Here is a 22,415-nt window from a genome sequence, read left to right on the forward strand (position 1 = left end):
AGGTGTCCAAACTTCTGACTGGAAGTGTATCTTTGGATTTGCATCAATCAATAAAGTTACCAAGTCGGCTAAAATACTATTTTTCAGTCAAACACAAATTATGAAGAACAGCTCTAAACCAAAAATACTTGGTGTCCTAGAAGAGAAACAGCATAAACAGCATTAAAAGACTCAAATGAACCAACACAAAAAGGGGACTGTTTTCTCATAATTATTTAATCACACATACATTTACATCATGCAGTCAATCCAAAACTGTGATCTCATGAACTTCCCGTCTCCGTCCATATCAGAGCCCTGCTATTTGTGCCCCAGTTCTCCAGGAATGATCCAGTACCTTGTCCACTGATGGATCCCCAAAACTGTCCTTTAAAATTGACCAACTATTACACAGTAATAAAAAAAAGTGGCTACACTTTTGTTTGTTTCTCTTAAATTTAGAATTAATGCAAAATTCAATTTCGGTAAACACCACAAAAACTCTTTGCTGTATTTATTCTCTATTTTCCCCATTTCACATCCAGTTTTTGGGGGAAGGTCAAAGGATAAACATTTTGAGGTCCATGCTGCAAACTAATCTAGAAGGTTACACAGAGGGTATAAACCGTCCCGATGGACACCAAACACTGTCCTGTCACAGATACGGTGGAGCTACTCCTCCCTGCAGCTTGTACAATTACCACCGCTGAATTTAGCCGCTGCCGACCAGCAGTTCCACTCACAGGGCTTTGGAAACCTCTTTTTTCCTCCATTCAAAAACAGACACAGATGGAGTGTTTTTTTCCGAGTGCGGATACTGTGAAGAAGTGCTGATAAATCCGACTTTCTCGATCGAAGATGACAGGTTTGTTTTCGTATTACACCTTTTAGAGAAAGCTGAAATCCTGTCCACCTTTTAGAGCTGGATTTGTCCCACTGGTCTAGGCCCACAATATATAAAAAAAAAAAAAAAAAAAAAAAAACGAAGGTATTTTTCAATAGAAGTTTAATGTGTCTTTCGAAAAAGCCTCAAACTAATGTGAATGCATAATTGTGGCTGTCCTGGACGGTAAACCATCCTCCATTATTGCTTCCAATAAATTCAGCTTTTCAGAAAGAGCAACAGAATCCTTCAACGGGAAAATACACTGAGAGCCAGAAGCCAGTGTAACAAATGTCAACAGAAAAGAGGAGCGGCAGGACTGCTGCTGCTGCTGCAAACACACCCTGATCACACCTGCCAGTCAACTGTTATTCAGTGTATTTTACAGTATATTGCACTTGCACAAGATGTTAGTGTTCTCATGCTGGGGTTACAATCACAACAAGCCTTTTTTTTTGCCAATGCACTGGGGCTTCACAGGGTTAGAGAAAAAAAGATGTGGCGGAAAGTAATAATTAAAAAAAAACACTAAAATACAACAAGGACAACAAAACACAAAGTAAGTCCTACAATCCATGGCTAGATTTAGTTAAATAAGCCCTTCCTCCAGATGATGACAGAAGATTATTGTGCAATTTTAGACCCTGCTCTCCCTGACTGGCTGATCAGCGGCAAGGGTCCGACCATCGACTGACCCCCCCCCCCCCGCCTGGCGCTTCCCCTTCAAATATAAATCTACGCCGTCTATGGAACAATGAAAAGAGATACAGTACATCAAAACCCAGCATTAACACGTCGCTTTCTGCAAATTTACAACCAAAAAGGGGCAGTTACAGGTCTCAAAACTATTAAGAAACAACAACAGAAAAAAAAAAAAGGGCGTGGGAGGGAAGACAAAAGAAGAAGCAGCGAGGCACCCTTGAAAAAGAAATCATGACACGGCAGGGATTTAGCAATTCCTGATAGGTTTACAGCTAAAAAAACAAAAAAACAACAACAACCAAACAAACAAAAGGTCCTGATATGTGAGTGAAGGGAGATGAGTGAGTGACAGGGACCCAGCTAGGACAGGACAAGCATTGTGTGCCATCTCAGTCTATACGCCTGCAGTCTATGTGCTCCGATGTGCAGATATAAATAGCGTCCAATAACACGGCATCATTAACCACTGAGAGAAGTAAAAACAGTACATTTAGCTACTTAGCATAGGCTATGCTAAAAGGTGGAAGTTTTGTTGTGTTAACCGGATCATTCTCCTCTTTCCGTCCTTCCTTCTACATTCTTTACATCCTTCTCATGAAGTCACCAATAACGAGTATAGGATTTGTTTTAACTTAATGATAAAAACAATTGGCCTCCACAGGTATTTAGTTAAATACATCTACAGTACACTGTCGCACGTCTTGGCTATCTTTATTTTTTTTTAAGTCCTTCTTCTGAGCCGCTCCCCTGCCGTTTACCTCGTAGCCGTCTCTCCAGGGAAACATGTGCAGTAGTGCCAATTTTACATCTGTACAACAAGACCGGACTGAACAGTAGTGCTCGACGCCATCTAATCAATTTTAAAACAGTTTTTTTGAAGTTTTTTTCCTTAAAGAAGCATGTAAAATCTATCCAGAGAAAAGTGTGGTTAACAACCGATAATAATAATAATAATAATGATGAAATGTACAGAGGTTAGCCTATAGGGTCAAGCTATTTCTCGTGGTAGGGTCTCCTCTTCGTTTTTTATCAATTTTTTTTGGTCTTTTCTGTACTTTTTTCGGATCTCGCTACCGTTACATTCAGCTTGGCACAGTGCAGAACTACTCGCACGACGACGACGGATGACGACAGACTGTGCAAAACAAAAACGAAACCCAAGCTACACATTCGAGTCGCGCGCGGTTTCGCTCGCCAAGGCTGCGCTCAAGACTGCGTTTGGTTCAGTGGATAAGAATATTATCTTGCCTTTTTGTAAATTAAAATTGTTGGCTTGTTTTTGTTTTTTTTTAATTTAATTATTATATCCAGTAAGAGAAAAAGACATAATTCATGATGAGAGTTGGGGGAGGGGTGGTTGGAGGTGTGAGGGGAGGCTGAAGGGACTGGAGCTGTACAGGCCGGGAATATTTATATATATATATTTATAATTCAGAAACTCCTTCGTGGCTCCGGAGCTGCGACGAGGAGCCTGTTCTCTGTAATGGAATGACAGGTTGTCGGGGTGGGCGGGGGGTGATATTGGCTTCTTCTGTGGTGTCGTCCTTCTGTCCCGCTGCTCTTCAGCTGCAAGTTTAAAAGGAAAATGCTGTAAATAATTAGGTCATACTTTATGCAAACAAGACGACCATCGATCACAACCTGCCAGCTGTCTAAGGACGAATATTCGGATACAAAAAATTAATATCCGGATAGCGCCGTAGCGAACGAATATCCGGATATTCGGGTCCATCCCTAGTTCTAACAATGTTTTTCTTCACCATCATTAGTAATTGTTGCATCATAACGTAAAGTTGTTTCAGGCTCCAGTCATTGGTCAGTTGCAGTTTTAAACAACAGAGGCAGCAACAAAGTCTGACTTGACAAAATGTTAAAGTTTGGAAAGACCCAGGACTCTCAGAGAATGAGAATATTTCAAAGATGGTTTCCTTCACAATTTGCATTTACAGATACCTCTCTTGCTCTCTGTCCACCTAAACATTGTTTTAGAACAGGGAGGGCTACTTTGGACTACCGGTTATTTTTAAGATATATCTCTACTATCACACTATGTTAGTTTTGCACTGTGTTAAAACCATCAACAGTGGCAATAACATACAACCTAAACTGAAGGAAAGCATCTGTAATATGTTAAGTGTTCTGCAACATCGCATCGTCCTATTAGCTCTCAGTCAAGGTATCTGATGTTTCTGAATTTGCTTCCTAGATTTGAGCACCCATTTAAGGAAACTAGTAAGACCCAACCGTGTCCCTGTCATGGCTTCCAGATATAAGATCTCATTTCAAGCCGTACACTGTGCGGAGGTCTGATGGCAAACAATGTATGAACACATGAAGAGACCGTCACAGGGGCTATTTGGTGCTAAATAGCTTCTCTCTTGCTCTCTGTGCTCAAATATACTTGATTTAAAGCAGCTGAAATCCTAATACAGCTGCTTTCATTTGCAAAGTTCTCTGTTTCTTTGAAAAATACAGTCAGAGTCAGAAATGTAGCCATTTAAACAACAAGCTGCAGCTCTGCACAGCTAAAATCCTCATTTTCAAACTCACCTTACAAGAGTTAAAGACAATAGTTATGCTAAGAGTTCAGCAATATTGGCATAAAATTCAAAGATACAACCAAAGTCAGAGAAAGATTACACAAAAGGAAGAAAAGGAATTGTTGGAGCTGCTCTGTGCTTGTCAAATATCCAGCACATACATGTTGTACTCTAATACACAGACCTTTTTTATTTAGCTAAGAGGTAGAATAGAAACTTGTATTTAATCAAATAAATCATTCTTTTTCATGTATTTTTCTGTAAGTTGGAGCTTCAAGGTTAAATATGTTAACATTTGTTTACATTTCACACTGTGCTGCATTAAACTATGAGATACATTTTGTCAAAATAAAATCAATTCAAATCCAATAGTTATTTCGCTTTTTTGGCAGAACATAACTTTTTAGAAGAATTCACTAAAATAGTGAACAGATTATTCAATACAAAAACCGTCACAAGTGGCAGCTCTAATCTGTGTAAACCAGGGGTGTCAAACATGTGTCCCACATCCGGCCCGTGGGACGACTTTGCAAAGAGTAAAAATTATGGAGAAACCATGTAAATTTGTAAAACCCTAAATGTCAAATGATTTCTCGACCTTGACAAGTTGTTTTGATCATAGATTAAAATAGTCCGTTGTTCTGGTGCCTGTGACTAAATGTTTTGGGCCTTTGTAGACACTGATCTGGAAGTTGTAACGTGTAAATGATAAACTGAGGCATAAAGTTGTTGAAATTCAACTTGTGCTTGAGAAATTTCATGTTGTTGAAAATGTTTTGTAAAAAGAGAATTCCTTGAATGTGAACATTTTCAAAATGTACTTTTTTGCACTAAAACAAACAGAAAACATTGCAGTGCAGTGTGCGCCAATGACGTCGGACCATCGGTCAAATCCGATTTGTGTACCAAAAGTCCGGTAAAACTTACTACATTACTGGTCTCATGTCCGGTGTAATTTTTTTCCTGTAACCCCGAAGTTCCACATAATGCGATCGCGCCGCGCCGCGCAACGGAACGAAGCGCTGCTGTCTTGCTCCGAAAGTCAAAGCACACAGCAAGCGCAGCACAGCGGCGCGCTGTCCGGATGGGGAGAGCTGCTCCTCAGAGAGGCTCTCGTGTGAACAGCGATATCACGCGATAAAAATGCATGATATAAACAGAAAATAAATAAATCACACCTCATTTCGCTTCTACAAGGTCGCTCTGCTTGACCCAGCCACATTGCTCTGTGATTTATAGTACTTCTAGCATGGTTGAGTTCATGATTTATGTTTTGATCTCAAATGAGTGCTTTTCTTTATCCAATAGCTAATTTTGTATAGTTTATTCTATATAAAAACGGTAATTCCTCTTCGCCCATGGCGTCGTGTTGTATCTGGGACATAATTAATAAAGTAGTACATTTGTATAACAATTATTAAAATTAAATTATACATCAACTTTTGGTACATTTGTGCATAAAATATTCGGTCCAGTAAAAACTGTTTCGGTCCAGTAAAAAATTACTGTTTACTGGTCCACGGTCCAGTAATATATTGTGCCCATTCGCGCAGACTGCAGTGGTTATTTCTAGGTTATTACGCTGTGGTTTAAACTGGTCCGGCCCACTTGAGAACACATTGGGCTGAATGTGGCCTCTGAACTAAAATGAGTTTGACACCCCTGGTATAAACAAAACAATGTGATTCCCACCAGATAAAATCAAAGCTCTTGAATGCCGAGGACATTTAACGTCACCACACAGCAGCTTAACGGCATGTTTGCTTCTAAAAGCGGTCTCGTTTTATAACCTCTCTCTACTCTCCTGAAAACAAAACGTGTTCTTTCCACTTACTTTTTCTCGGGCTTCGCGCTGCCTCCTCCTCTGATGGACACCGTCTGGCTGTTCTGGTAGAAGCCTCCCCCGCTGCGGTTGATGTTGGGGTGGGTGGGAGACGCCACTGGCTGCTGCCCAGGCCGAATGGGTTTGGCTAGTGAGGAAGAAAAAAAAAAGAGCAGATTGAGTCTCAGTCTCGGCTCTTATGATGAAAACTGATGTTTTGCAATATAGGCGAGATTTGCATTTCATTTCACACAAAATAGAAATGAAGTGACTTTCTTCCCTGAACATCTAATGAGAAAAACACACCGAACTCCAACTCTGCATCAAAGTCATTGAAAATCGAGTAGGAAAATATTTGATTTACTGAATCTAAGGGCTTCATCTCAGATCAGAACTAATCTTTAGATTACCGAGTAATTTTATGTTCTGTTTAAGCCATTTTTAGCAGAATGTGAGCATGACAGCTTCTATACTGAGCTAAGAAAAGCGGAATGTTTCATTTCAGTTGTGCATGTTACGAAAAAGTCTATTCAAAGAGGGAAATGACATGAATTTAACTTGCCAAAATGTCAAATTTAAATATGCTGAGCCTGTACTGAAATTAGGCTGTGAAATACTTATGTGTAACCCTAACCCTCCAGGTTGTTTAAACCATCACATTATCGGGGAACATAGATACAACATCGCTTCAATGTGCAGCCGTAATAACAGTGCAAATGTAGTATTTTAATATTTAAAGCACATTTTCCTCGTAATACTTATATTCTTTTACTTTAATGAAGAGTCTAAAGATAACAGATATAATCTCCCCGTCAAACATTTCGTACAGAAGGTCATTAAAAAAATGTAAAAATCATCTGAGACACAGAGACGTAATAGAATGTAATTTCTCCAGCCATTGTGAAATGTCATAACAACCTTGGCACTCTGGATGAAAGACGCTGTAAATATGTTTTCCGCCACTCACCGATCTGGGCTGAATGTCCCCTCCTGGCCATGTTCTTGGCCCTGACGGCCTCCTTGATGCGGTCCACCTCCTGCTGGTAGCGCTTGCGGTCGCGGGCAGCGTTCTCCTTGGCTTCCTTCAAAGCAGATTCCAAGGCCTTGACCCGCTCAGCCGTAGCACGAAGACGCTTTTCCAGTTTAGGAAGCTCACAGCGCAGGTCTGCATTATCACGCACCAGCTGTAGGAACATTTCAATAATTTTAAAACAGCTACCCCCACTAACCCCCCAGTGGAGACAACAGATTGACGAAAAGTGATGATAGGAAGAAAATAAGATAGATTTGGTCAGAAATATACAGAAAAAACAAAAAGGGAGGCCAGTCAGGAGATACTAAAAAGTGAACAATCACCTCTAAAACAGGCCTGTATGCGCAGACAGAACTCCTACCTGTTTGTGAACCTTGGTGAGCTGCTCAAGATTGTTCTCAAGAAAGGAAATTTTCTGCTTCTGTGCTGCACTCCCACCTGTGTCGTCCGAGTCCATCTCAGCACTCTGCACAAAATAATAAATTAAAAAGAATGAACTACGATCACAGCTGAGCACACACGTCCTGCCATCTGCACCAGTTTCCTGCTCTGACTCACTCATCAGTAGCAGCATTAGTCATGAAACGGTGGATCCAGTATGCAGTGTCTGTCTTTTTGTACAATATTAATTCCACCTAGAGTACTAGAGTCTAACTCCAGCTGATGAATGTTAATGTGGCTCACTTTTTTCACTCTGGTGGCCAGGTCCTGGACAAAGAGTTTCCTCAGGTTGTGCAGAGTTTGAAGCTCCTTGGCCTGGAAAGTATAAGGACGAGTGGACTTTAAATTCATGTATAAAAATAGATGTAGTTTCACAAGGAGTTCAAGTTGTCGGAAACCAAACGTTAAAGCTGTTATCCTTCAATCATCGGTTAACTTGGATAAACTCACCACTGTCTCTTCCAGACCCTTCAGGTCCTGTCTGGCCTGCTCCCTTCTGTCCTGCATCACCCTGAATAACAACGACAAAAAGCACAATTAAAACCTAAATAATTAGACACAACACGACAATGATAGTGGAAATGTTGTGTGTATGATGGTAAATAGCTGCACTTATGTTGTATTTGACCAGTAAACTAAAAAATATTGAGCCAAGAAAGGGAAAATAGTGCCTAGCGGGTGTTTCTGCTTGGAACATACGTCAGCTCGTGCAGCTTGCGGCTCTTCTCCTGGTCGGTGGATTTGAGTTTCTCATGCTCCACTCTGAGCCTCTCCTGCTCCAGCATGATCTTCTGGTTCAGACTGGAAGAAAAAAAGAAAGCAATCACAATTTAAATGTGCCTCAGTCAAAAACAATTCGATCCTTTGTGTGTTTTACATCCTAAAGAACTGTAACTCAGTAGTTCCTCACTGTGACCAACATCCTGTTTTAACCCAATCATTATCAATAAATATTGGTTTAGCTGTGACTTTACATCTCCCATTAGTCAATGCAAACATTCATTTTTGTTGCCGTTATCTCTCATCACCGTAAAGCAGCACATTTTAGAGTCTTACTCCTGCAGCTCGGTGATGAGCTTCTCCTTGTTGTCCAGCTCGTCTCTCAGGCTGCTGATCTGTTTCTGGTGAGCCTCACGATGGGAGTGGATCTGCTTCTCCACCGCTTCCTGAATAACCACAGACAGTTCAGATGATAAATATTGTAATATATCGCTGCACATCAAAGTTCAGCATGTAAGGATTATTTATTTAAGATTTTTGTAGTACTAAAGTTAAGCCAAATGACTTTTCATGATGAAATTTCACACGTTTCAAACAGCAAACGTTAGGATCATTCATATATTTTTGTAGAACTCGAGTTAAGCCAGATGTCTTCTTATGATGAAAGTTTGTGCATTTAACAGGCTTTTTCTCCTTTGTAGGATTGTAATGTACACTGGGAACCTGTTTAATGAGAAACAGAGACGTACCTTGACTTCATTGGCAGTCTGGATCTCGTTCTCTTTCTCCATGGCGTGGACTTTCTCTGTGAAATACAAACATATGATTTCCCATTATGTAATGATGTCAACAAAGAGAAATGTTTGAATGATATTAGAATAAATTTAGACCTAAGATTCTATAAAAAGTGGTTAAAATTGGCTATTGTGGTACATCTTTTTTTTTTAACACAGTGGTAACAAATGCAAAAATCTTTATTCTGTAGGTTTAAGCCGCATGCCACCAGAATGTTACGCACATTTTCTGTCTTGCTCTGAAATAGAGGTTCACATGGGTCCACCTGCACCCTAAGACCGGCAAGCTGCCCCACATAGGTTCAGATCTACATTCTTATGGTGTAGATTTAATGTTTGTTAAACGTAAGTATCACTGATACCCAAATTTATGTTACAAAACTCAGCCATAATCAAAGAGCATTCATCACAGTGAAACTTCATAGTAGTGCTTCAATGTCAGCAACCGTGGCAAGAAACAACCAGTCGTGGCTACAGTTTAAGAAGGCAACAAGCTGAAATGATCCTTAATATACTACATGTAACACAAAACTAACTCTAAAGGAGTCTAATGTGTTATCCTTCGCCTTTCCTGGCCAGGAGAATTTTACTAACGCTGCATTCGGTGAGACACAAAGTCATGTTTCGGCAACTTGTAAATTAGCTTTCACTTGTTTGTAGCAATCAGCAGTGAAAACAGTGCTGACTGGGTTTGTGTGTTTTGGTTTAATGTTTTTTTTTTTGTCTCTGCATGGATCTAGGTGCCAGTTTCCTAGTAGTGGACAGGTCTGGTTCATGTCCAGGTGGCACATCTTTAAGTCTTATTTGCTTCAGACACAAATGTTCTGTTATGAACTGCCTTATATAGTAAACAAACACAATAGAGTAGATCCATACATCAACAACTGGATCATCAATCATTCAAAAGTGTTTTTATTGGAGCCAGTTCTTGAAACCCAGCCTCAGCCAGTTCTTCAGGTTAAGCGACTGCATTGAGGAGAACCATCCCTGCAAGCCTGTTTAACTTTTCTCCCACATCCTGCTCGACTGCACTTACATGAAGCATTTTAGCGTCTTTCGGTGGACTTGGTGTCTGCGTTTTATTCACTGCTCGTCCCTCATGTGGTGACCTACCCTGAGCACTGAGTTTGACGAGTTCCTCATTGAGAGAATCCACGTTCTCCTCCAACTGCCTCTTCTTCTGCTCCACGTTCTGCAGGTACTCAGTCAGCGACTTGATTTTAGCCTCATGCTGAACAAAGAGGAAATAATACCGTTTAATCCATGCAGTCTTTATGAGGATTCAGACATGAAACTAAACTTTATGTGCCTACACACAAAGATCAAAAAGATCAATACACCATCTGTGGTTAGGTCCTACATACCTGGGAGATGCGGAGCTGGCAGGCTGCTAACTCTTTCTCATTCTCATCCATCTTCTTGTTGCTTTCTGACTGGGTGCTCTCCAGCTGCTTGCAGCGTTTCACCATCGTCTTCACTTCTGACTTCATCTTGCTGATATACAGACGGGCCACCGTGAACTCCTCATCAATCAGACCGCTGCCGCCCTCGTGTTGCTGAAAAGGCAGCAGAGCAAAGTTTAGACCGGGCAAAGGAGGGAGGAAAAGGGGAAAAAAAAAGAGCAGCAAAGACTGATATGACTGAGGGAGGCTGAACAAGGGGGAAAGAGCAGAAATCCTCTCGTACCTTGATGTCATTGCTGCCCACAGCGATGCCGATCTCAGCAAGATCTTTGAGCAGAGACGACATCATCTCAGTCACCCTCTTCTTCTGGTGGTTGGACATTTCCTTCAGCTTCTGGAGCTCGGAGTCCAGAGAAGACAGGATGGACTGCAGGGAAAGAGAAGATATTAATACCAATTATGCACAATATACATTCTATTTTTATTATTATTAACTAAGTCTGAAAATAATCCATTGCATGCATAACATAATTTCTTTGGCCAATCAGACAGCGAACAAACATGACAGCTGTTCATATCTATGTAAAATTAACAAGCTTGCTTGGTGAGTACTGAAAAATGAAACAATATAAGACAGTAAACTTGCAAATAAGGGTTTATCAGTATAAACACCAAGGCTACAGTTATGCATTGACATTCCCCCACAGAGCTTCTCGTAGAAGAACCGATACCTCAGCCACACCATCTATACACAAAAAGCGACTCTCAAAGAGCCATAAATGTTCTTCTAGTGACTACTGCGGGACTACTTGTTTTTGCACTAAAGATAAAGAGTCTGAGAGTCTGGCTGTGGGCTCTAAAATTCCTCTTTCTCTCTCTGTCCATACCATAATAAACAGTTCCCCACCTCGTCCTCCAATCCTATATCGACCTGGATCACACCCTGTGCAGTCACAAAGCCCAGTCTCTTGCTGCCATTCTTCTCTCTTCTGTTTGATTTAATGCTATTCTTCACATATGCTTGTAGAGAGAGCTCTGTCTGAATGTGAAGCTGTAGTTACCTTATAAAAATCACAGGTGAACTGCTTTGACTTGAGGCGCATAGTGAGAATGATGGCATTTAATCAATCTGTCGAGATCTTTTTCACATTGCAGTGAATTCAAGACTGGAAGGAGGCTCTCAATAGTGAAAGAAACAAAAGATCTGCAGCAGCAATTAATATGTGCATGTCTCCCCGGGTGGATGTGTCAGAAGTTCTTTTTATCCCTGCAGGTTGCACAAGCTTAATTATAGCGTCGCATGTCTGTGTGTTGCATATGAACATGGCCAAAACAAAGGACAAATAAAAGGCACCCGACAAAAAGCAAAGCATCACGCAGCCTTTTGGCATGCTGATGTCTGTCTGCAGCTCACCGATTTCTGGCTGAGCTCCTCGCTGATAGCCTCGAACTCCTTGGTTTTATCCTCCACCTCCTGGCTCTTCTGGTCGTAGTTCACAGCCAGCTCCTCCAGAGCCTGCAGCACCTCCTTCACCTCCTCCTTAGAAGCCTCGTTCTCAGCCTGCAGGCGGTTCAGTTCTGCCTGGAGGTTCTCGTGATCACGCCGGGAGGAAGCTAGAAGCTGCACATGGGGAAAGAGGCGGATGTAGGTTCTTTGCTTTCAGATGTATCAGAACCGGAGCAACTATTCAGCGTTTGATAGAATATGGCTGACTCAGCATTTGCATTTTAAAGTAAAAATTTGACTATTGGACAGAATTAGCAAACAGTTCACAGGTTTCAGAGTGACCCCAGATTGTAGCCTTGATCAAAACAGCAGGAGAGAAGTAAGCAAAATATAAGCTCAACCCGGTGCCTCTGATAGCTTCATGTGTTTCCTCCCTCTTGTGAAACTACAAAGATCATAAGTTCACTCTGCACCGCTGCCACCTTCCACCTGTTGAGCCTCCACTACTCACCTCCTCCTGGTCCAGCATCTGCTGCTTCAGCTTCTCAGCCAGCTGGCTCTGCTGGTTGATTTCCTCATCCTGTAAAGTGCAAAGACACACAGCAACATTAGCATTCACACCAGGCACCACAGGTATCACTGCAGACAGCAGATAGTGGGAAAAGAACACTGATAAATGAAAGAGGAGAAAAGATTCCTATTTAATATCTGAAGCTGTCAAATAAAGACAGCACTATTGTTTTAAATTATGACTGTTGAGCTCTGATAATGTAGAAATGTGTTTAGTCAGCCTTGTTCAACATTGTTACACTGTGTGTGTATATATATATAAACCAAGTGTACATTTTCAGAATATGACTGATAGTGTCTAACAGCAAACCAAATAAAAACACAATTTTTCATTCTTCAGGTTGTTGCATTCATGTACATTTCACATCTCATTGCATTAACATTTTCTTATGAGAAAGTTGAAAGGATAACCTCCACATCTGGATGTCGATAATGTCAAGAAAGCATCATCAGACACTGCTCTTGTTTTTCCTCTATTTGGGTAGAAAACAACCAATCAATAGAAAGCCAAAGAGGAGTCATGTCTGAGGGGACTAAACCTGATTAATCACTCTGTCATTCTTCAATCACATTTTTGTGAATATTTCTAAAAAATACAAGACATGTAATTCTACTCTTCTTCCAGAATGTAATCATATGTAATGAAGTCATACATCATTTTCTTAATTTTGTTGTGTTTTTTTCCTCACCTTATCATCCAGCTGTTTGTAAAGCTTGGCCAGCTCAGCCTCACACTTGTCCTTTTCCACGTCAGTGAGGCGAACGCCGGGCACGTTGGGCGTGGAGGCCGGCTTGTCGTTGAGGATGTTGTCCAGGGCCAGCACCTCAGCGTTGGCCTTCTCTTTATCAAACTGCTCCTCCACCGGCACGCTCTCACCTGAAGTAGGGCAGGAGAACACAGCGTTCTGTACATGTGCAGGGCTGGAACTTTGGCTGTTACTGCAAATATGCTGCAGGGAGAAAACTGCCGTACCGTTCCTCCAGCGATTGAGCTCATTCTCCAACCAGGTGATGGTGTTCCTCAGAGTCTTATTCTTCTCCTTCTCCCTCTCATACTTCTGCTTCCACTGCTCTGCCGTCAGCTCAATGTTCACCGTCACAGTGTTCTTGATGGTCTTCGCTCTGATTATTTGATTATATCACCATATTTTTTCAGATTTTTAATGTCCTATTTTCAATGCTTAAAATGTAAAGAAACACTAGAACACCACAACAAAAACATTTGTATGAAAAAACTTTTTGAAATATAGAAATCTGATATCCAGCCAACTTATTTAGTCTATAGCTTGACCATAATTCTAGCTACTGAATATAGCTGCAGTACTTCTACTAACCTCTGTCCGAACATAAGGGTGGATTTGGTTTCGGCCTCATTATAGGAGGAAGGCGAGCAGCAGATAACAATGGTGGTTCGACAGTTACCACCCAGCGAGTCCTGCAGGATACGGGTCATCTTGCTGTCTCGATAAGGGATGTAGGCCTGAAAATGTACAACACAGAAACATGTACATACAATGACATGAGAAGAATGTACTTTATACACTTGCCTCTAAAGTGTACTGCACTGTGATAGTTTCAGAAACACAAGCTTGGATGAAAACTTGTGATTTTCTTTGTTCATTGCTGAAAACTTCAACAAAAACCCAGACATTGCACCTCTGATCAACAGGTGAAGCACCTCAAAGAAACGAGTTAAGGTCTTCAAGAAAGTGTTAAATAGCAGCAGTGGGACACCTCTCCTAAAATACAGTGAAGGAAGGAACATGTGAGCTACTCCACACAGAAGATAACTAATATCAATCATGTGTTAGGATCTGTGAAGCATACCACACTGATTATACAGCCTCTTGTCCAAACCATGCATGAGAGACATCAGAGTAACAAAGAAGAATGAAAAACAAAGCAAAGTCTGGTGTTATTCACTCAGCTGAGATATTACACTTTGAAATGCTGCTACTGTCCTGAAACCAAAGAGGAGGCTTGTGGTTTCACCAGGACTCAGCCAACAGGAAGTAACGGCTTCTGTTACAGTTCTCAGGAGTTCAGGAAAACTAGACGGCAGTAAAATGATAACTTGATATACAATTAGCACTGACAGAAACAGAAAAGCTGCAGCACTGTGCTATCTTTTTTCATATGCTGAGCTGGGAGTGAAACATCTCTGGACAATAGCTTGTTTGTTTTAGACCATCACAAATACATCTGCGGCTGTCTGCCTCAGGTTGTTTACACAGCAAACGGCCTCTAAGACAAACCAACTGTTGATCAAAGTGAAAAGGGTGAAATCAGTATGAAACGGCTGAAGGACAACATTGCTTCAAGGAAAGGTTTTATCTACTCAAGTTGTTTCTGCAGCACAAAGGACCTGTAGATGGCTGAAAATGCTCCTTTCACAGTCAGATAACTGAAAATGATGCTGCTTTTCCACATGCACATCCAGCTCCAGGCTGTGCAGCCGCTGAACAGCACTGACTTCCCTTCTGCCTGCTACATTAACAGTAATATCTGTTGCTTCCAGATGCTACAAAAATATGTGGATAAAATCACCACCTGAGGATACAGCAGATTTAAAACATAATGTGCTGAATAAGCCAGATAATAGCAGCAAAAACAGATTAAAGCTCATTATGTTCTGCTGTAAAAACTAAAGCATAACAGATGAGAAAGCTAACTGTGTCACATTAACCTTAATTAGGAAAAACACTGACTTCAACGGACACTTTTACTGCAAATTAAATGCCCAAAAGTCACAGAAGACCATCATAAAATACTCCACAAATGCATCCCCATCAGGAAAAAAAGCGACAGATTCAGGAAACAGAGGTGAAGTGGATTTACTGACCGTTCCTTCAGCCAGTGCAGAGATGACGTTTCCCAGCGATGACAGGGACTTGTTGATGTTCTTGGCCTCATCCAGCACGGCTCCCTCTGCACCTGTTTTACTGACCTGAAATCACAGACAATAACTGAAGCCTAAGGTGAAGCTCAATAGTAAAGACAATGAATGGACTGCAATTTGAGCCCATTCTGAACAACGAGTGGACAATACAGCTGACAAAGTAGACTGCAACACCACATGGCAAAAGCACTGCTGTACTGTAAAGAAACGGCCTGATTCTACAGTGTGTATGAAAGATATTTTAGTTCACCTTTTCACTACCAGCCAGATCCACCAGGTAGAGTTTGCCGCTGAGCTTCTGCTCTGTCTGAGTGTTCTCCTGTTTAACGTTTATCAGGAAGATACTGTGACTCCTAGAGCTGTGCTCGTTCATGTCTGTGGGAGAAGAGGGACTCAGTATAAAAACACCGACCTCCAAAGTCAATGCATTTGTGACACAGATTCTTGTAAAACAGCAGGAAGGCATCTTACTTGTAACTGCTACATGTCTGTTAGATTTGCCTTCATCAATTGTATCCATGACCTCCTCTGGGCTGCAGACAAATCTCTCAGTGCAGCCCTTTAAAAAAAGGTAAAGTAAACAGAACATGCGGTTAAGATTATGAGCGTTCTCCAACAGGTTGAACCAGATTTTTGACATGTGACAGGAGGGTAGGTCTCACCTTGACATAGGGTACTCTGTTTTTGTCTTCATGCACTGACAGATTGGTCTTTGACACTGAAATGAGAAATAATGAATAAATCAGGAACAACGTGGCCTAGTGAGGGTACACCACAATAACTTTTAACATCTGAAATGTAAACATTTAAATATATAGGAAGCTACATTGTGTTCATATCTGGGAGGTTAAAATGTTTAGTCTTTGCTTCTGTTTCTACATGCATCTCTGCTCATCCCATCCTAAACAATATATGAACTGTGTAAACCAGAAGAATCCTTGTTGGATAATAAAATGCCAAGATAGAACTAGGTTACAAAAAGAGATATTTACATTTTTATATCTGCAGCTCATTTTGACACCAATGTATTCACTAATCTTTCAATCATCTGCTTTGTGGGTTCAGTGTTGTCTATGTGTGTTGGTGTACATGTAGAATATCCACACTTACAATTCCGTTTATAGCAAACACCCTGCCTGTTAATTTTCCCAGCATTTCATAGGCTTTTAGCAGCTCATTCAATCCCCCATATAGGGGAGATGAGAGATCTGGTGTTTGACACTTACCATCCAAAAGGTCCCGGATCTTGTCTAAGTAGATTTCAAAATATGAAACCTGTGAACCGAAAACAGACGTCATTATATGCCGAGCCAGTTACCTTGTTTGCTGCATAACACCACAGTGATATTACACGTGTTGTTTTGAGGGTGTCTTCACAGATTTTTTGCTAAAATTACTGAATATATGTCTTTACAAACCCGATAACCCAAACAAAAAATATTTTCAAAACAGCCCAACACTATGTTCTGCAACATATGGGTAAGATGAGATAAGATAGAACTTTATTAATCCTGAAGAAAATATCTGAAGTAGAGCTCCAAGGTGGTGTGTCAGACAGGAAATATGACACAGCAGTACAAAGCGACATGCTGCCTATCAGCCTCCACCATTCTTATAATGTCTCTGGCACAAAATGCTAAGTAATAGCAAAAAAGGAAGAAATGGCAAACTAATAATAGTAACAGCAAACCAGCTGAGAAATAGCAAAACAGAACGCAAGAGACTCGTTTCTAGGATTCACAGTGTATAATTTTGCTCACTAGTCAAATATCTCAGAGGACTGTGCCTCTCGAACCACTGCAGGTCTCTGCTTCTCAACCAGCTGTGGGAAAGTTCAACATCTTGTCCCTTCTGCTTACTTTGATATGAAACTCCAGGTTTTCGTCCATAGAATAGATGTAGTTGAAGATGTCTTGCACTATCCTGGGGATGATGCCCATTGAATCTGTGTCATGGAGATTCCCCTGTAAACACACAAAAAAAATGAATGTCACGTAACGATGTCAGTTGAAGAATTTCAATGAAAAACAAGATGCAATCACTTCAAAAACATCAATTCTTTGGCATCATTCTTACCTCCATGGTGTGTGTTTTGCCAGATGATGTCTGCCCATATGCAAAAATAGTTCCATTGTATCCCTCCAGAACATCTAGAAGACAGCATTTAGAACACAGCGACACAATAATTAAAAGGATTTCTGAATACTTTTCAAGGTTTTTAAAGACTAAGCTCATGTATTTCTCGTTTACGGTGTTAAGACGCTATTATAAAATAAAAAGTGAGACCTCACCTTTTACGATCTTTTGGGCGCAGGCGTTGTACACTTGTTCTTGTGTTGTACTTGACTGAAACACTCTGTCAAACATGTACGGTTTGCCCTGGAACAGAGAAAAGAAGAAGAGTGAGTGAGAGACGAAACATCAAAATAAGTCAGAATACCTCGTAGCCTCATTTTAAATAATCCATATCTTGTAAACAGATATGAGTAAAACACTTTCTTTCACCAACTGACAAATATAATAGTGATTCACAATGTACCGAGTTCAACACAGAGAATCTAATGTTTGCTTCCTGAGTAATCTTTCAGCCTCATTAAGGGTAATTTGTTGTCATTTATAAAATCAATATACCATGAGCAGTGACTCAAAATTAGACACTGACTCAAAGAACATCTGTATGCAGTCCCTACAGAACCACCACACATTTCAGCCCAGTTTGTCAAAATCTTTAATATGTTTTACTGTATTTTTAAGCCAAATTTGTCTTTATTTGATCAAAAACAATAGTGACATGCAAGGAAATAAAGGTATCTAGAAAGAATCACATATAACAGACATACCCTGCCAGGTTTAGACTCTGGGACATTGTGTTACATCGTCAGTTTTGCAACCAGGACATTCCAACCTGGAACGATTTTAGTTCTCGATCCAATTTAACCGAAACCTGCTGCAGGATAGTTTGCATCTAAACATTAGTATCATTCACCTAATGAGGCTTCTATCCTACGACAACTCCTTTCCAACAATTTATGCAATCGAAAGTTTAAATTTAAAGTGGAGCTGACTGTCCCCTGGGTTAGTCAAGACTTCAAAGCACAACTCCAGAAAGACAGCAATCAATAGCTGCATTTAAGACGGAAACCGCAGGGTATTAAATCTGATGCTACAAGCAGTTCTGAGGTTCAAACAAGATAGAACGCTGTCTTTGGGGGGTTTGTAGTCCCAGTCGAATCATCTTGTCTCCAGCCTTATGGGTGGGGTTCTACTGCGGATGTGTTAAGACTTTAAGAACAGAAAAGCCCCACTAGTGACACCACAGGTTACAAAACAGATGTGCCTTAGCAGCATAGGTTAGTTATATTTAGGTTCAGTGTTGACTCCTGTGTAGGTAGGACAAGTTGAGAATGTTGAAAAGCAGCTGGTGTCACCTTGAAGGCGCCACTGCTACGAGCCCACTAGTTTAGGGGCGAGTAATACATGTCAACACATTGTAATTCAAGGTCAAACCACAAATATGTCACAGTCTGGCATTAAAAGCAACAGCACATTTCCCAGCACAAAAATTATTCAGACTTCTACAGTGGAGATGTCCTCAATTTGCACCGTGGCTCATAATCCTGCCTGACAGACGGTCACATCGAAAGTACAGCTCTGCAACACCGACCAGCAACATCTTAAGACATTTGAAATTCACTCTGGTGAGCCACATCCTGGCAATTAACCCCGTCCAGAACACGAGCACAGAGCTACTATCGGGACTGCCAGATGCTGTCAGCAAACAATGGCGCAGCCCGGGTTTAAAGTCCTCATTGTTATTACTGCTACTGGCCTCGTTACCTACACTTCTGCCTAATGGGATTAGTGGCTGAAATTATAATTACAGTGAAATGTATTGTTAGAGCATTCATAAGTGCTCTGTCATGTCCCTGATGGCTTTGTTATGATAATGCCCAGGGAATGCTAGTCAGGACAGACGATAACACACCATCACAGTTAGGTTATTCCACAGCATCCACATGATTCTTGTTGCAAGATGCATATGAAATCCGAGGCAAAATATGTCCCATTATTTGTCAGTTTTGTGTTTTTACTTAACGATACACAAGGCAGTAAAAAAAAAAAAAAAAAACAGGCGTTGATTGCTTGTGGTTTACTTGTTTAAATATGGTAGGAGTACTTTGACTTATCTCTCTAATCCTTTTCTTTCCTTTTATCTCGCACGCACTCCACTACGATGCTATCTAAAAGTAGCTCAGTGCTGTTCTTGCAGGGCGTCCCAGCCTACTGTATGGAAATAGGAAATGTTACAGCAAAGCAAAGAGGGGGAATGATCTGATCTTTTTGTGTACAACTGACACAGAAGCAATGGGCTCTGAATAATTCACCTGCTGCATGCTCACACTCCGCTGGCAAACTGAGCATGGCAAACTGAGCTAGTTACGACACCCATACTGCCTCATCTGGAAACTCCATCTCTCTCTCTGTGAACCACCGCTGAGTAAGGGAATATTGCACCAAAGTTGAGAGCATCAATGCACTATCATCAGGTGCTGGTGAAGCTACTTGTCGGATATCCGCACAACATGCATTGTGGTCAGCTTCACCACAGGCTGACTGATGGAGCACTGGTGCTTCAGCCCCAGGACAGCGTTCACCACGCCCTGGATTGTTTCAAAACAGATGAAAAATATGAGTCAAGTGAATCAGTCACCCCGGCTAAGAGCATCAGCAAAACAAAGCACATCACCATAATAATTACTCTCCCCACCCGGAGAGATTGTCCAGCGCCAGTCCAAATGCCGGCTCTGATTGGTTGAACAGCTGGTAACCAGGAGAGAAAACACAGGAGGATTACCCAGGAGCTCGGTGCTGCTGCTGCTGCTTATGGGTACTGTAAGTGCTGTGCTTCTCAAAGCTGATGCACCAGCAGAGGAGCTTCTGACTTGTAACACTTGTCTCTCTCACAATCTGCACTGGTATTTTGGCACCGTGACTGGCACTCTGCACTGGGCAGGGCCACATCACGCCTTGGAGGCACAGACAGTGCATTTGCTATTTGCTAAAGGCCTGGAGTCAGTGTCAGCAAAACTATTCAAGAAGTCACCACAGCTATAACGGGCTTCTCTGTTTTGCATGACAGAAAATGAATAGTCCTGTTGTACTCTTAAATTCACCACCTAAATTAGTAGTTTCACTCAAAAGAGGATGTGATTCATATCCACTGAGGCAAAACTTGCAAATTCATGAATGGAATTTCAGATAGCCTTTTATTGCCTTGTAAACTCTTTTAAGGTTGTATTTCCAAGGGTGAATATATTAGCGAGACACCAAAGTCCACAAAGAGAAAGATAGTTCATTGCTTAGGAAAACTAATGTTTAACCATTTTATTTCAGCTCTGCCTTTTGCACATTTAGCAAGCACAAACCTGAGATGTCAGCCCTCCTTTCACACTGTCAAGATTCTTAATTACTTCAGTCAAAATAAATATAAAAAGACTAACTAATTTCCTTTTGTGTGTGATTTCCAATACTGCCACAGGGATATTGTGCAGAGGCATGCGATGGCATGACCCCAGGTTGAGTAAATGGTGTCTTTTGTAATACACAGTGTATAGGCCTATGATGACAAAGCATCAGGTACAAATCATTTGCAAACAGACCTCAGGGCAAATTCTGTTGATTCAGTAAAGTAGAGGCAACATGGAACTGTATTAGCAAAGGCATTTCCTTCTTTTGTCATCGTGGAAATTGCGTCCATGCCTTAAACCCTTATCAAGTGCTGGAGGGTCTGCATCACGGGAGGACTAATTAAAGAAAACACAACAACCTATAATCTGGTCCCAAAATAAACATCCTTATGAAAAGAAACCCCACTTATTTCTTTGAAATTGTGAATATGCAGTTCAATTGCCAACTGTCCAGTCACTGAAGGCCAACAGAATAAACCTGGCCTGCATACAATTCACACTTCCACTCCCTGTTTTATGATTTTATTATTACCCCTCTCTGTGGTTTGTAAACCTTCATGGAGTCACATTTTCTTTCCATTTATAACCAGGTCCTGTGACTAACTTTAACATGGTCCACAGAAGGGATGGTTATGTAGCCAGCTGGTCAGTTAGCTAGTGTTAGTTTTATTTAAGCTACAGCATTAAAACTAGCCAGCTAGCCAAGGCCGGCTAATCTGTCAACTACCAGCTGGCCTAGCCTGCTAGCCAACAGTCTGTTAGCCACTACCAAATCAAAGCTGGCTTACGCTTTATGCTGACGCAAACTGTTCATAATTAATAGCTTTATAGTTACAGAAGCACAGCTATTTAATATTTAATGTGGTGGTAATAATGCAGTGAGCAGGGTGTAGGATTTGAAGGCAGGCGGAGGCGACATTTTAACCTGTGCCAGCCGATGTATTTGTGGCTTTGTTGAATGACAGCTCGCTAGCCATGACAGGGCAAGTGCGAATAGTGACATTTTACGGCTACAGCAATTGGCGTGGCTCTCTGAAATGTTAAATTAAAAATTCCACGACACCTGCCCTCGAATTGAATACAGGAATAAGCAAATGCGATGAGGTGTTCGGTGGCGCCACAAGTTGGCTGCAGCTGAGGGCCGCCGGAACAACGCCACGGTGAACAGGTCAGCCCTGCTAACGTTAGCTAACAAGCTAAGGTGCTAACTCCCGTAGCTAGAAGACAATCAAAAATGGCGTTCTGCTGACGGTGCCGGAGGGCTCTGTCAGCGAGGCAGCCGCACAAAAGCACTCACCGCGATTACAACGGTGTCTTCCCCTTGGAACTTGGGAATGTATTTGTCGCCTCTGGTCACCTCGGAGCTGTTCAGGGGCCTAAAACGGCACATCACTTTGATGGTGCACTCCGCCGGGTCGGCCATCTTCCACGGTTTACGAATGGAAATTCACCGATAAAAATTAAAGTGTATCCTGGATCCCTGGGGCGGCCGCGGGGGGCGAACAGGGAGGCCGAGCCCCTCTGTCCCAATCTCAGGTTCTGGGGAGGGCGATTATCCGTCGGGCATTCAACAAAAAGCCTTGTTTTTGCTCTCAATCACTTCCCCCTCCTGTTAGGAAGCCATGATACCGGTGGATCAGCGGCTGGCCACCTCACCCCTCCTGCTGCTGTGGATGTGGATCACCATGACGTCACCCGGCCGGCGCTCCCTCCA

The 22,415-nt window shown here is 41.6% G+C and overlaps 4 protein-coding genes across 6 annotated transcripts in view; 3 read left to right on the forward strand and 1 right to left on the reverse strand.

Moving 5' to 3' along the window:
• The window catches only part of LOC127535343 (tripartite motif-containing protein 16-like), a 599,330-nt gene that overhangs the window by 492,738 nt on the left and 84,177 nt on the right, over positions 1 to 22,415 (forward strand). The gene's annotated exons all lie outside the window — the stretch shown is intronic.
• LOC127535340 (tripartite motif-containing protein 16-like) overlaps positions 1 to 22,415 on the forward strand; it is a 520,629-nt gene that overhangs the window by 414,049 nt on the left and 84,165 nt on the right. The gene's annotated exons all lie outside the window — the stretch shown is intronic.
• The window catches only part of LOC127535337 (tripartite motif-containing protein 16-like), a 388,516-nt gene that overhangs the window by 282,071 nt on the left and 84,030 nt on the right, over positions 1 to 22,415 (forward strand). The window lies entirely within an intron of this gene.
• Positions 199 to 22,380, reverse strand: LOC110953198 (kinesin-1 heavy chain). Its single transcript, XM_022197076.2, has 26 exons — positions 21,999 to 22,380; positions 17,525 to 17,612; positions 17,310 to 17,383; positions 17,093 to 17,197; positions 16,460 to 16,508; positions 15,896 to 15,951; positions 15,705 to 15,792; positions 15,484 to 15,608; positions 15,177 to 15,281; positions 13,669 to 13,814; positions 13,308 to 13,456; positions 13,024 to 13,211; positions 12,276 to 12,344; positions 11,732 to 11,938; positions 10,601 to 10,744; positions 10,279 to 10,470; positions 10,028 to 10,145; positions 8,870 to 8,925; positions 8,457 to 8,566; positions 8,100 to 8,201; positions 7,851 to 7,911; positions 7,644 to 7,715; positions 7,321 to 7,425; positions 6,894 to 7,110; positions 5,939 to 6,074; positions 199 to 3,130 (listed from the first exon to the last, which is right to left on the reverse strand). Exons 1-26 carry the CDS (start codon positions 22,122 to 22,124, stop codon positions 3,127 to 3,129), a joined length of 2,892 nt encoding a protein of 963 aa, XP_022052768.1. The 5' UTR covers positions 22,125 to 22,380; the 3' UTR covers positions 199 to 3,126.

Source organism: Acanthochromis polyacanthus, chromosome 9, assembly GCF_021347895.1.
Source record: "Acanthochromis polyacanthus isolate Apoly-LR-REF ecotype Palm Island chromosome 9, KAUST_Apoly_ChrSc, whole genome shotgun sequence".
Taxonomy (NCBI): Eukaryota; Metazoa; Chordata; class Actinopteri; family Pomacentridae; genus Acanthochromis; species Acanthochromis polyacanthus.

Excerpts from the sequence above, each read along its gene's own strand:
- LOC110953198 (XM_022197076.2), bottom strand. The coding sequence starts at position 22,124 with ATGGCCGACCCGGCGGAGTGCACCATCAAAGTGATGTGCCGTTTTAGG. Across the intron at positions 15,793-15,895 it reads ACAGAGTACCCTATGTCAAG|GGCTGCACTGAGAGATTTGT; the intron begins GTGAGACCTACC and ends CTTTTTTTAAAG. Across the intron at positions 7,912-8,099 it reads CGCAAGCTGCACGAGCTGAC|GGTGATGCAGGACAGAAGGG; the intron begins GTATGTTCCAAG and ends GTTGTTATTCAG.